The 14,972-nt window shown below is 41.2% G+C and overlaps 2 protein-coding genes across 7 annotated transcripts in view; one reads left to right on the top strand and one right to left on the bottom strand.

Annotated features, from left to right (window-relative positions):
- Positions 1-130: 130 nt before the first annotated feature.
- Positions 131-8,519, bottom strand: EXTL2 (exostosin like glycosyltransferase 2). Of its 4 annotated transcripts, none has more exons than XM_068952265.1 (6): positions 8,303-8,519; positions 6,475-6,548; positions 6,092-6,245; positions 4,817-5,244; positions 3,326-3,396; positions 131-2,706 (listed from the first exon to the last, which is right to left on the bottom strand). In XM_068952265.1, exons 4-6 carry the CDS (start codon positions 5,208-5,210, stop codon positions 2,215-2,217), a joined length of 957 nt encoding a protein of 318 aa, XP_068808366.1. In that variant the 5' UTR covers positions 5,211-5,244; positions 6,092-6,245; positions 6,475-6,548; positions 8,303-8,519; the 3' UTR covers positions 131-2,214. The 4 variants fall into 4 exon arrangements, with proteins under 4 accessions (XP_068808366.1, XP_068808367.1, XP_068808365.1 ...); XM_068952266.1 differs by having other exon boundaries at positions 6,475-6,728; positions 8,303-8,476; XM_068952264.1 differs by lacking the exon at positions 6,092-6,245 and having other exon boundaries at positions 6,475-6,728.
- Positions 8,520-9,100: 581 nt separating this feature from the next.
- SLC30A7 (solute carrier family 30 member 7) overlaps positions 9,101-14,972 on the top strand; it is a 31,723-nt gene continuing 25,851 nt past the window's right edge. Inside the window, exons 1-3 of one of the 3 annotated variants that reach the window (XM_068952243.1) lie at positions 9,101-9,284; positions 9,438-9,539; positions 14,753-14,866. In XM_068952243.1, the coding sequence (XP_068808344.1) occupies positions 9,205-9,284; positions 9,438-9,539; positions 14,753-14,866 (296 nt within the window). In that variant the 5' untranslated portion in view covers positions 9,101-9,204. Of the gene's footprint in view, positions 9,285-9,437; positions 9,540-9,665; positions 10,110-14,752; positions 14,867-14,972 lie in introns of those variants that run through there. The other 2 variants (XM_068952244.1, XM_068952245.1) reach the window with 2 other exon arrangements.

Genomic DNA, 14,972 nt, shown 5'->3' with positions numbered 1-14,972 from the left:
CCAACAAGTACCTGTGTTTTTTAAAAAATGAGATCTTAGTGCTGCTCATGTGTATGCAAATTGCGAACATACTTCAGACATCTAACACTGGAAAACCTGGTCAATAATCTGAAAATAAATGCATAACAAATCTGTTTATGTATTTTATTTGACAGTGGTACAAATTAAGTTTACCAGTATAATAAAAACTTGTTCTATTAATTCCTTGACTAATACAGAAAAACAACACCCTCCCCCCCAAAAAAAAGAAAACTCACCCCCAAACAAACAACCTAGTACTAAGATTTGGCTGAGATGACAATTCATTTCAAATTTTAAGAGCACGTAAACAACATCTGTGAGTCTTCACAATTTTAGTTGATACTACACAGAACAGAAATTACAGAAGACCAGTAAGTAAATGAAATGCAGTAAGCTATCATTAGGAAATTTGCATTTCTGAAGAGACTGTAGATCTATTTGTGTACTACTTATCATTACAATACGATAATTAAAATCTACTTTTCACTATCACAACAAAATTAAGCAGACTTTACACTGCCATGTTTAGATTTTGACCCTTAAATCTTACAAAAGTATTAGGAAGACTTCACTGAACATAAAACAAATCCTCTAATACTGAAAGAACAGGGCGAAAGAGCCCCTCTCCCCACCAAATCAAAGACCCAACAGCCAGAATCAGCCTAGCTGTAAAGAACTTGTTACATTTTTCAAATAATCTTCTTGTTCAGCTAGCCTATTATGAAAAAAAAAAGGATAAAATTATATACCATTTGTGTACTAGAAATAAGATGTTATTGATTAACCACAGATTCCTTTGCACTGGTATTGAGAATCGATTAAAAGCTGGTGCTGACATCTGCTTTGGATGCCAGATTTGATTACACTCTGTGATCCAACAAAATCACTGCCTTTGGTTCACGTCCTCCACGCTACAAAACAAGTTCTGTAATAACAATGAGAACAACTTTGTCCTGTCTAACTTAATACAAGATTTCCAGACTACACAGAGTCCAAACCTAACAAAAGCTATTAATGATAGCTCTGTTTGTTGCTATAGGTGAGGTCAGAGACTGATAATAGTCAGGCCCTGTCAAGTATCACTGTACCTTAAAATACTTTTTATAACGCTTTACCCATTCATTGCAGGACATTTTAATTCTGTTGTCATAGCCACCAAAAGCAGAGATGAAAGGAACCAAAAAGTAAAGAGACTATTCCATTGAAAGAGAGGTTAAAAAAAAGTAGACCTATATTACAAAATGTACACTCTGGACTAAATGTAAAACAGCTTGTTCCTATTTGGAGTTCTAAATAAGACATTTTTAAAACTGAGGATTTTTTGGGGCACGTTTTTGTAACAATATACATGCAAAATATCAAAACAAAACTAAGTACTAAATGGACTCTTAATAAGCAACGTGACATCTATTTCTTTTGGCTGCATGTATAAGATTCGTATTTTGTGCATTCATTTTTCTTACATTGCCATCAGCTAGATTTTACTTTTCAAATGATGAGCATTGTTTCAGCAACTCTAGGAAAAGAAGCTGTATCAAAGAGATCACTATCCACTATCCTAGCAATAGCAGATGTTGTAGGCAGTGGTTTTAGGACTGAGATTAAGGTGTGGTACTCTTCTGGTTTGCCTTCACATCAGCTTCAGGAACATCTCAGAATACAGAATAATAGCTTATATACAAACTTCAAAGGGGTTTTGTACAGGAGCTTCGAAGCCTAGCCAACAGCTTACTGTAGCCCTTCTGTAGTTTCATGGGGACTTGGGAGGGAGGCAAGAAGGGAGAGGAAGGGAAAAGGCAGGAGTTGTCTCAACAAGTGACTATCAAAAATATTCCTAGACATCATTTGACTAGATACCTATATTACAAAAAGAAAAAAAAGGTAAATCAAAACTCCTAATTAAGAGTGCATTTTTGTGTGCATGTTTCTGAAGAGCTGGCCTGTAATTAACTGTAAAAGCTTCTCCGGTTTTAAGGAAACAGGATAATTTTATTACACCTAAACATTAACATACAGGCGTTAGTTTGCAGAATTAATAAGAAAGGAAAAAAAATACATAAAAAGCCATATGGAAAAAATTCAGAGGCTATGAATATGGATGACCAAGAGGCAGTGATCTATACTTTATTTATCCTTGCACTTAGGACAATTCACTGAGCATTGTTTAACATCTGCCCTCTTAACCAGATTAGTTTACATTTTATTTTTGTGATTGGCATAATTAGGAAAACCAAACTGAGAAATCATGATATTAGAATATCTTAAGGGCATGCCATCATAAATATTAACCAGTTTGTTTACACAATAAGATCTCTGTAACAAATGCTCTGCTCGGTGCCACATTCCAGAATAGCCACTGTTAGTGTCTTTTTCTAAATTTCTTATATCAACAGGCTTCACAAACACTCCTGAAGACTTTCCAGTATGCTTTGCCACTAGAAAATTCATGGCAATATCATCACAATTTTGAGTTTCATCTATTAAGGCATAAACAGCTTCTGGCTGTTTTTGAAACTCCTCTAGATATCCACTGTGGAAAAATGCTGCACCAATAAGAACCATAGAATACTGATCTCCATTTCCAAATCCAGGGTTCTGCAGTTCAAAGCTGCCATAAGTGTATACACCTGAAGGAGTAGAAATGTGCTTTCTAGGAACAAATCCCACTATCTGCTCTGGAAATTGCTGAAAGAAAAAAAAAAAAAAAAGAATCCCAGACTGTGAAAGCAAAATACACCTTAAATAGTGTCATGAGACTTTTGGGTTTTTTTAAATGACAGAAGCACAAAATCATTGCCAAGAAAGACACAGAGCATGAAACTGCCAGCATATGCTCCTTAAATACAGGTTTACAAAAGTGATGCAATAATGCTTCATTCTACTTCATATAGTGCCAAAAAACATCTAACCAACATTTGCAGCTGTAAATTTGGTACTCAGAATAAGTCTACAGACAATCTTTAATAGGTAAATAGAAGAAAAAAAGATTTTTGTTTTGCAGCCTACTAATACTAATCAATTTAAATACAGGCAATAGTCAACGACTTCAGTGTTCATGTATAAGAATTTGAAAAATTGAACAATTTGAAAGTTACAGACTACAGGTATAACTACCACTGAAGAAAATCTGTGCAATTTCTACTATTTAATGCTTCAAGCTTTTTAAAACTTAACTTTACAGCTAGAACAACAATGGTAATACAGTTCAACACCAACATTATAATATTACATTACTTTTTATAATTAAAAGCATTCTTCTCAATTATAATTCACAAATGCCATCTACCAAAGTAAAAAACATTACCTGCCAAACAGAGAAGGCAAAAGCAAGGTCATGCGCACTGACTAGAGTATCATCATCCATCATTAAAACAGCTAAAGGAAGGAAAAAAAAATTAAACTTGTCAAAAGATTAAATACATTAGTGCATTATGCAGTACAACATTTGACAAGGTAGCTGTGAAACTTCTATAACCACTAGGCTGAACAGCATAACCGAATCATAATTCCTTGAAAGTAGATTGAGAAAACATACGTAGATATCACAGTTAAAGCAAGGTTTCAGCTTTGTGATAAATGGAACCAAATGTTTATTTTAGATTACTTGCCATGATGTAACAAAACTCATCTCAGCAATTTCAGATCGTCTATAGTATAGCTTGGCAACTGTGTATTGGAAGACTTGGGGGGGGGGGGGGGGCGGGGGGAATGTTTGGCAGAGAAACTTAAAATTTCACGAATTTTAAGCCAGCCTACAATCCAAAAAGCTATCTATCAGATATCGTTCTTTAGTGCCTGAGATTAGTTACGTATAAGAAATTTCTAGTATCAGACCTCACCTATCTCCTCACTATTTGCATGCTTTAAATAAGCAAGCTTAATAAATTACACAGGTAACATTCAATATAATTAACTATAGCAGGAAGAAGCTTTGCCTTGAATTTGATGCAAAAGACTGCGTCAGGAAGGGGAGAAGGGAAGACGTTCTTAGATGAGAATTCCAGATGTGTTAAGGATTGTAAGCTTACAGTCAGTATAATCATATTAAGAGCAACAAAACATTTCGAGTTGAAGTTGCTAGCATCATCCTAGAAGTCATGGGTTGAGTAGCATGCTGAGAAGAGGGCAGTGAAACAGAAGAATTACCTTTACTAATCATGAGTAAGGCCAAGTCTGTAATGCAACATACGGGTTTTGCTCACTTGAAACAAACAGGACTTATTGTTGTGCTTCTCCTGGAAAGAGCTTAGGAAGAATATTTAGATGTACAGCCCAAAGACTGGGGAAAATACTCTTAACAGGATGCATGATTTGAGTTAGAAAGCCAAACACCTGAAGAAGGGAGTTCACATTCTTGTGAACTTTGTCTGGAAGTTTGTGGACTAAATCAAATCTTCACCAGTTTGCTTAAGTCCAAATTAATGCAGAGACTGGACAGCTATATGGAGTTTTAATTTCTGTTCACGCTACAAAGGGAAGAGAGGCTGAACTACCTGTGTTTGCCTAAGAGCAGCCACAGCTGCAAAGGCCTGGGAAATTCATTCCACATCCCTCTTTTTTTCCATACCCTTTATTGACAGGCTCTAGTTCGCTGCTGGGTGCTATGCATTTAGGGTCTGTTACCCTCACATAGGTTTCTTCTATATTACCCATATTATTTTAAGTTGATTATCTGTTGGGCCCCTTGAACCCGCTTATCTATGGATTTTTCCTTAACATAACTCAAAACCATCTCTCTTTTCGCATACAGATTTTAAGTGTGAAAGTATTAGTAGCAATATGAGCTACTCATTACCTTTTGTTTCCAGCTCAGGGAAATTCTGGAGTCTGTTCCTCATGCGATTTACAGTTTGAACTTTAAAGACAACAGGGACAGGATGAGGCCCCAGGGAATTCCACATTTCCTCTGGTATCTTCTCACCAACATTGTTCCAAACAACAATTACCTTGTGCAGGTGGGGAATGGCTTGATAATGATTTAAAAGTTTTAGCAGTAAGTCAGTTCTATTGTATGTCTGCATAATAAGAGTAAATGAATCCAAGGCAGACTGACTCTGAGTTTTTGGTTCCCTTCTTGAATTGGGCATTTTGTCATCTTTGATATTGGGAAGCAACGCTGTTAAAGCACCTGCTACAAGAAGCAAGACAATGATCACCACAGAAGTGAAGCGAAGTAGGCGGATTCCCATAACTCTTCCTGGAAGCTTACAGAAGTGAAAATACCTTAAAAAACAGGAAAGGAAAAAACTATCAGTCCCATATACATACCTCCCTTACTCAAAAATCCCACAGTATTAAGTAGACTTTTAAGTAAATAAATAAGGAGGATTTGGGGGCTTGGCCCAATTACTTTCATCTATCAAGAGAGATACTTCTGGTACTCAGTTTCTAATGTTCATTTGATTTTCATTTCCACAGTTATTTTTATTCTACAGTTAACTTTGAATTTCACTGATATGTGGAAATGAATCTAGAGTCATACTTTAATTCTAGATTGTATATCATCTCTTTCCATTTTCTCAATACTGCATTTTTAACTAAACATTGAGGTACCTCACCAAACCCATCCAGCTGAAATTAGAAAACAAACTTGTACAGAGCTTAACTTCAGTATTTTCAGCATTGCAGGAACTCTGCCTTAGCCAGGAAATAAAAGGGAGAGAAGGTACCTCCTCAACAGCACTGGCAGAAAAGAGGAAGTAAAACGCTCCTCCTTGTTTCACTGCTCAGGCCCCATATTCAGAAGGAACAATCTCGGTCACTGGTTTGCTGGACATTCTGTCAATATTTTTTTTATATGCTCAATGATGGTTACGGAATGTGGGAAATACTATCCCGATCACATTAACTGAGGCTGTAACATAGGTGGAGCAAAAGAAATACGCCAAAGGGAGTAACGTAGGAATGCAGCAACAACAGTATCAGAGCCAGTCTGCTAACCCTGGAGATCAGCAAAAACTGGAAACGTGAGAGGCTAGGTGCTATCTTATCAGCTGACTGGAGGACAGTCTTAGCATAAGGCAGGGGTTTCTGGATCCTCATGGTTTGGAGACTGAATAGGAGCTCTCACAAAGGTAGTGCTGACTGCTGTGCCTCTTCTCAGTAGCATTCCCAGTCCTCCAGAACTTTATAAATTGTAAACTCAGCAGGATCCAGCAGCCATTGCATTGCATAGTTTTCTCCTCAAACGATGTGTCATGCACATTTGTTCTTCACTGTTACTCCTAAGACAGGTATGAATCAGATCAAGATCAAAAGTCTAAGCTTATTCATCTGTAAATATTATTCATGCCACTCCATTAGTGATTTTTAGGATTTCAGTAGGAAATTCTGCTTAAATTAAGTGATCCAGGTCAGCCTCATCAATTATGTCAGTTTTGATTATTCTTTTCACAGTGCCTATACCTGAAAATATGAACGTAAATTATTTTAGTCTAAAAGAGCTCATCTTACCTCATTGTTGCCAAGTAGGATTGTTTTTCCCTCGCTTTGTTTTACAAAAGGGCAGTTGTTTGTGATATTTTAATCTGTTGGAAATTAAAGGGACTTTATTACTGAAGATCAACAGTTATCAAACATGGTACCCAATATCCTTTTGCAAGCAGACATTCTTCTCAGTCACTGACGGATGTACACATTTCTTCGCAAGTATCCGGTCCTTTTTGCTCTTGCCCCGTTGAATAATTGTCTCTGCCTTTCAATGATCTCTACAGAAACAGGTTGTTAAACCAGTTTGTTCAAACAAACAAACAAAAAAACCCAAGAAGACCAAACATACAATACAGCATATTTCTCTTCTTGTTAAATTGTTGTTTTGTATTATCATAATGCTTATGTGTTCCATCCCTAGGGTCAACTGCAGAGGTAAAATAGGTCTCTCGAATCTCCATCCAGTGTCCTGTCCGCTAGGCACCAATAAAATACATATTTGGCTACCACAGCCAAGCAAGTAGTCTCAGTAACAATTCCTTTCTTTTCTGGCTCATCACCTTCAAATTCTCTCTCCACCAAGTTTACCAGTTGCATTAGAGCTTTAAAACATGGTATTTTGATTTTTCTTATCTGGTCTGTCAGCAAGGCAAAGGGAATAGAAATAGGAGTGTAAGCACAAAAGGTAAGGATGCACAAGATGCAAGACCTAAGAAACCTAAGAAACCTAGGTTTGTTAAGTTTCCTAGGTTATTATAGGGATTTTTGTTCTTTAAAACTAGCGGAACAAAGAAAGTGAATATTTATTTTTGATTTAGGAGTGGACCTATGAAAACATAGAAAGTAAGCACTTGAATTTAATAATTGAACCCATTTCAAACTTCATGAGAGCAATTTGTTTGAGGTTATATAAACTTTGTGCTTAAAATACAGAATTTCCAACTTGTGTGTATACCAATTATGTATCCATATGAATATGTCCATAAATACAGGACTTCCCAAGGTTAAGTTCCAGTATTACCACTGACTTACTGTGTGGTGCCAGAGAAGTCATGGGAGCTACTTCCAGAAGCTGGTCACAGGTTTTGGTTCCTTCATTGTACAGGTGTACAAATTGAGACGCTGTCATGCCTAACTTCTAACAATGAGTGGCAGCTGTTCAGCACTTGTCAGGTCCAGCACATCTCCATCACAAATTGATAGACCCAAAATCACGCGCTTTTAAAAAGGTGAGCCTTAGATTTTCTTCCCTCGTTTGCAAACTAGATAGAAGGATGCTCACCAACATCATTGTGATGAACAATTAGTTAAAATTTTAAAGTACACTGAAGATGAAAATGTAAATGCTGTTTATTGTGGTAATAAAATGTCCTGGCTTTCCATACATTCTTGCGCTTACTCAATTGCTTACAATGGGCTGTAATAATAAGTAAGGCTGGTATTATTATACAGTCTCTATTTAAAATGAGTCCCTATATAAAATGTTTAGAGTTAGCCTCATGGCACCTTCTAGTAAAAACGTGCTGATTAGTTTAGCCAATTAAGTAACAAGATTGTAATACAAGATTGACCACTTAAAAAATTGTCGAAATACTCCCTGTAGAGAATACCTCTTGAAAGAAAATTGATGAGAACAAATACTCAAAGTCAAAACACAGTATTTTAATCCTGATTCTAAGAAAGGCATTCCTCTGAAGGGACCACCTCTCCTGTCCGCCCCTTCGTGGACAGCATCTCCCATTTCATACTCATTACGTGCTGCCCCCTAACAAAACGAACAGCTTCACTGCAAACGCGGTAGCAGACCGCCCTCCCCGCTCGCCGCCCCAGCCCAGCCCGCCGTCACGCATACCGTCGCTCGCTTTCGAGGCGATGTCAGCGGTACCGCCCGCTCCCCCCGCGGTCGGAGGCCCCCAGCAGCCGCCCTTGCCTGAGCTGCGGGAGCGGCCGCAAGCGCGGGCCGCGCCGGGGCAGCCGCCGTCCGCCCGCTCCGCTGACTCAGGGGCGGCCCGGGCGCGACGGGCGCAGCGTTACGGCGGCGGCGGCGGCGGCGCCGCGCCCCTCCGCCCGCTTCCTGCGGGGCGGCCCTCCGCTTCCGCCCGGCACGCGCCGCTCTGGCCGGGCTCTCGCTGGCGGCGGTGTCCCTCCGCCCGGCCCTCCCGCTGATTGCTGCTGCCGCCGCCCGCCCCGAGCCTGCGCGCACCCGGCGCAGCTCCCTGCAGCCGGTCCACGGGAGCGCGCAGGTGGGCCGGGCGCCGCAGCGTCGCGTTTTTAGGGGGGCAAGAAGTTCGCACGAATACGTTCAACTTTATTTATTTATTGTTTTTTAGTCGGCTGCTCTAATTCAGCCTGCTTCGGGCTGAAGAACGCCCCGACGTTCAACGAAACAACCGAACCAGAACACAAAACCGGACCCGGACTCAGCGAGGAACTGAAGCGCTGCCGGCGCTCCTGCCGCAGCCGCCCACGAAGGCAGCGGCCGCGGCAGCCCACGGGCCCGCGCCGCACCGCTGCCCCACGGGTCCCGCGCGGCCCCGCCCCCCGACCTCTTGGCTCCGCCCCCCAGCGCGTGGAGGCGCCCCGAAGCCACGCCGCCGCGGTCGGGCGGTAGCGCCGCGCAGGCGCGGGGCGGCCGGCCGGAAGTGTGCCTGGCGCGCGGGGCCGGCCGGCCGTGGGAGGGGGCGCGCTCCCGCCGCTCCCGCCCCCCGCCCTGCCTCCGCACGGGCCTGCCGGGCGCGCCGCGGCACCGGCGCGATGCTGCCCCTCTCCATCAAGGACGATGAGTACAAGCCGCCCAAGCTCAACCTGCTCCGCAAGGTCTCGGGCTGGTTCAGGTGGGCGCAGCGAGGCGCGGTGGGGCGGGAGCCGCCGGGCCGCGATGGCCGGGGCGGCGGCGGAGCCCCGCGGAGGGGCCGGGGGGCGCCGGGGCCGCCTCCCGCCGCGGTGCCGGCGGGGCGGCGGTGACGCGCTGTGTGCTCCGCGCTCAGGTCCATCCTGGCGGACAAGACCTCCCGCAACCTCTTCTTCTTCCTCTGCCTCAATCTCTCCTTCGCCTTCGTGGAGCTGCTCTACGGCATCTGGAGTAACAGGTACCGGGCCGGGCCGGGGCGGCGGGGCGGGGGCGGCTCCCGGCGGGCAGGAAGCGGCGCCTGCCGCCGCCAGTGCCACGTCTCCCTCTCGGCGGGGCCGCGGCGGGGGGGCCCCGCGCGGGCGGCAGGGCAGCGGGGGCTCCCGTCCGCGCCCCGCCGCCGGGCCCGGGTCTGGGCCGTGGCTGGGAGCTCCCCCAGGCCGGGAGCTCTCGTGGGCAGAGACCGCCTCGTCCGGCCCCGGGCGGAATCGCCGTCGGGAAGGGAGGCGCCGCGCGTTGCGGAGGGCAGCCCTGGGAAGCGGGTGTCCTGCAGGTCCTGGCTGCTCGGCTCGCTGCTGGGCAGGCGCCCTGGCCCGGCAGTGGGTTACGGGACCCAGGGGTTGTAGCCGTTTCTTTCTTGCTCCTGGTCACGGAGATCTTTTGTCCGGGAATGCGGCTGTGTGGAGAAATTGAGAGCTGGGTGGCAAAAACTAGCATTGCACAGACCATCCTTGTCTCTGGATGACTAGCAGGCATTAAAACATCCTGGTGCAGATAAGCAGTGTTTTATGTAACGTGGAAATTCACAAAGGTAGGTGAGAAATAGGATGGCCTTGACAGTTAAAACGCTGTGGAAGAGCCTATAGTAAATCATAAATGGAAACGGACTTTAGTACTGATGTGTGGCATACAGGTAGAGGACGGACAGCGATAGTAGCATCTTGCTTCATCATACTTTGTTCTTGGTAGAGAAATTGCTTTATGATGATATTTGATCTCTAAGTTGATACTTGAGTTCTAGAGGGACTGCTGTGAAAATGTCATTTAAGCCCAACACTGTGTCTTTGCCCATTGAACTGAAAACAGCTTTTCTCAAAAGCTGTAGTATAGATGCGGATTAACGGCCTCTTAAAAGTCTTAAGTGAAGCAGTAATATGGATTTGGGAAAAGTTGCATCCTTTTATTTATCATGTTTTTCTAAATCTCTCACTCAAGCTATATGATAAAATCCTTAACTTAAATTGTAAAAACTGCTATTGTAGCACTAGTCAGAACACAGTGCCAAACTGTCTTGGGTGTGCTTGGTTTTGACTTTGTAGTTGGTTCATTTTGCAAATCGTGCAGGGATTGTTGTATACACAGCCAGTCTTGACTAGCTCAGAATATGCAAAATTTTACTTGAATGGTTCAGGTATATAGAGCTGTATATTACATATTCTGTAGAGCTGTATGTTGACATTAATTTGGTTTGATGTTTTTCTCTTAAGCATGATAATTTTCTTTGGTACTGTAACTAGAAATAAAATCTAATATGTAATTAAAACTAAGAAACTGAAGTGACACATGCCAGAGGTTTGATACTGAAGAACTGTGATTGCTGGAACTGAGAACTCTTTTTATATATTTTTGTTCCTTACAGGGTTAAGAATTAGGATTTATTGATTAATCATTAGTTGGACCTCTTACATTTCAAGTAATTGAAGAGTCAGATATCCTTATGGTAAGCATAGGTTTTGGGCTAGTACAAAATAACTTGGTTGTCAGTGTACCTTTAGTAGAGAGGGATCACAGAGAATATCATGAGGCATGCCTGTGGTCAGAGCAGACGCTTCATACCTTGGAAGAATAAACACGTGACAAGCAAACACGGAACCATATAGGGAAGACTACTTCCTGAGTTCGAAGAACGCAGCTCCTTAGGCCCTCTGCAGAAACGAAATGGTTGCAAAGGGAATGTTTTTATATCGTATTAGGACGCAGTGGAATAAAGGAAGTGCTTCTATCTTGGATATGGCCAATATCTGATGCTGCAGTTGTTAGAAGTGTGTTGAAGATGATCTTGAATTCCATTCTCTCTAGTGTCCTTGATGGAGCAAGTGAGCAAAAGAGATGAACAAGATTAAAAGACTGTATGATTATTCAGATGATGCCTCCCTTGGCTTCCATAGACTATAGAATTTTTTTTCAGTTGTGATTTGGAAAGATATACTTTTACCCTCTCAAATTACCTCCTACCTGTGTGTTTCTTTCAGTCGATCTTCCCTACTAGTCAGAATCAAACTATTACAAAGATCTGTTTCCCCTAGGGTTATCACCTGTTTTTTGGGAAACTGTCACCTATATGCTTCAAGAATTTGATAGGGAATTCACTTCTGCTTTTTCGCAGGCAACTAGCTACAGTCTCCCATTGCCTTAGGTTTTCCTTTAAAGTTTTCTTCAGAAAGTATTCATCTCTATCTTACTGTGGTAATTGTAGTGCCTAAGGATAGTTAATTATGACATTACCCCCTTCCTTAAATATCTTATATGTGTACAAACATTTATTTATGTTACCTTTGTATGTAATACATGTTACGTTTATATATAATATATAAGCATGCATATAAATGTGTATCTATACCTATGTGTTTAGATACATATGTATGTGCATATGTATATGTTCTTCATATATAAAAGAAGACTTCTTTTTTCTCTTCTGCTGCCCTCCAAACGCACTTCTTCCAGAGCTGAGTTTTTCATCTGAGGCGTTTCAGATTAGTCTTGGAACTAGTTCAGTCAGGCTGAAATGGATTGGTTTGTTAATGCTGAGTAAATTAAAGTTTTTCTAATGAAACTTCATATTTGACTTCAATGTGGAAATCTAGCTGTTCTCTAGAACTTTTACCACCAGTAATTGCTCTTTGTTCTTTAGTTTCCAATAAGCAAGTTGTGTACATAATTGTTCTTAAACAACTAAAGGATTTCGGAAAGTGGAACTTCAAGGATGACTGTAATAACCAATGATCATCAGTACCACTCTACCAAATGTCTGTTCAAATATGGAACAACTTTTGGGTATTGATGCACATACTTCCTTGCAGATGTACAGAAGTGCTCGTTCGTGGTTAGTAAATTAGACAGATTTTGACAATAGTTTTGTTGTTTTAGATTCCACTTACATGCACAATACAAACTGACGGGAACTCTACTGTCTAGGTAACTAACTCAGAAATGTTGACCTTAAGTTGCTTTGAACTTTGTAGGATGAAACAGCATGCTAAACTTTTTCTGTGTTATTACAGGTAATCAGTCAAGATTGTGATTGTGCATCGGTCATTGAAAGAAACCATTTAAAAAGTGGTCTTTCAGCCTCTGCTTCCTTCAGCTTCTAGGTTAAAGAGAAGTGTATGTCTTCTAGTCAATGGCTTGCAGCTGATAAGGCAAAGATTTAAGCGTTGGTGAGGTTTGCAAGTTGTGGCTTGGCATTGTTCTAAGACCACTGTATCATTTTTGAACTAGAATTGGCTTGGATACATTTAACTGAAAGCACAGGTGGAACAGGTACTTGTTTGCTTTTATTCCTGTATGGACATATTCCAATCGAACTGAAGAAGATGTGGTGATCCCCAGCAAAAGGAGCAAATGACTGCCATCTTTAAACTTACCAAAATGAAGTAGCAGCCTTCCGTACAAACTTAGCGCTTGGTGTGCATTCTGCAGGATTAATCAGCTCGTCTTTTAAAAGGCAGACTTGCAGATGACCTGGTTGGCAGGGCTGACTGCTTGCCAAGTTGTTGTTCTTTCCTCCTGGATGAAGCTTATAGATCATAAAACGAAAAGCCTTGATACAGCTCTGTGCTATTAGGAATACTATTGTCGCTTCCTTTGATATAGCTAGTGTAGCTTCACCATGCTGTATTAACACACACCTGTGTAAGTAAGAATAACTTACAAATCTATTCAACCGTGTTACCTAAACAGATCTAAACATAAAAGGTGGCTATTTAGGAGAGGCCTATTTATCTGAAAAGATAAATATTTTAATTTCTGCATATTTAAGTGCTTAGCTATGTGTGTGTGGTGTGTGTGTGTGTGGTTTTTTTTTTTTTTTTTAAGGGTATAAATTCATGCCCTAGCTACTTGGACAAGCTAATTGGAGAACTAACAAACTGTTGTCACAAGAGCAAAATTAACAGAAGTTGAGCATTCTCAAAAGCTCTTCTTCAGTTGGAGTGTTTTGAAACTGGCACATAACTTAATGCTAATTAAATAATTCTTATGAGTAAGCTTTTTTGTTCCATGATAGATATTAGACTAAGCTTTCCTAGGATATCCCAGATCTTTCATGTACTTTGAGGGAAAAACAGGCTTTTAATTCTTGATATTAGAAAGATAAGTTTGGTCACAATATAAAAGGAAATTTCTATTTTGAAAAATACTCATATGCTAAAGGCATGTTTCTCAACATATTTTCTCTGGCAACTGTCAGGATTTTGACTCCTTGGATCATTGTTAATGAACTCAATTTTTGGAATGTTCTCTGGCAACTGGAAACTTATCATCTAGATTGTGATTTTGCTGAGACGCTGCCTTGATTTTTGAGCAGTATGTTGTGGACCTAATATTTGGAGTCCTCTGGTACATCCACAGCAACAATTCTGATTAACTTTTTTTTTTAATTGGTCTGGTGTTGATATTTTTGTCAGAAAGTGGAACCAGTAGAGCTGTGAGAAAGTGAGCTTAAATCTAATTCTGTGTCAAGAAAACTAGGTCGTCTTTGCCATGCCTATATAATAGATGATCTAAGAAGCTATAGGAAACAGCCTCATACAGACATAAGTATTTGCTCTAAGAGCTGAAAGAGTCTGTAGCTAGGTGAAATAAATGAAGTTCTTTAGGTGGTGTGTAATTAAAGTAAGGTTTGGTTTCTAAACAGCTCTCTGCTTTGAGGCAGTAAACTTGAATACAAGTTTATTTCTTTGATATCATTTCCACAATTCTTGAGATGTTGCAGTAATGCTGTGTGCTTTGTATGGGAGCTCTGCAATAGAGAAAATGGATGAACGTGGCTTGTCCACCATCCCATGGTTACGAGGTGATGAACAGAGGAACAATTATTTGTGGTCTGTGGGTGCATCTACTTAAGTGGCTTCGGCTTGTGTATGTGGAATCCACTCCTGAAAAAGATGTGCTAGGAGGTTTTTTCTTTTTTTGTTTTGCGACGTGCTCTTCCTAAGCAACCTTCACTAAGCTGACAAAAGCAATTTTGTTAGGGTGCTTACGCTGGCGATGCAGTGTGCGGTTTTTCCTTGGTTCTAGCAGAACCGTGTCTGAAGGTTAAGCTTAGAGACACTGTTTGCTTTGTTAGCGTGTAAAAGATTAAATGTTCTTTTTATGTATGTGTTTTGCTTTTGTTTTCCCCCCATACCTAACATATAGCTTCAGAACATAACTTTTTTTTCTGTTCTTTTCCAGTTTAGGTCTAATATCAGATTCATTTCATATGTTTTTTGACTGCACTGCTCTTTTGGCTGGATTAGCAGCTTCAGTTATTTCAAAGTGGAGGTCAAATGATGCTTTCTCATATGGGTAAGAAACTTCAAGCTGTTGCTTTAATGTATTTTAGTAAACAAACGTGGTAATTTCTCATTGTATGCACAAAAACTTTCTGTAGAACATGAAAAAACTGTATTGA

Source organism: Struthio camelus, chromosome 8, assembly GCF_040807025.1.
Source record: "Struthio camelus isolate bStrCam1 chromosome 8, bStrCam1.hap1, whole genome shotgun sequence".
Classification (NCBI taxonomy): domain Eukaryota; kingdom Metazoa; phylum Chordata; class Aves; order Struthioniformes; family Struthionidae; genus Struthio; species Struthio camelus.
The sequence above is the reverse complement of the archived record's forward strand: the minus strand, read 5'-3'. Positions and strand labels throughout refer to the sequence as shown.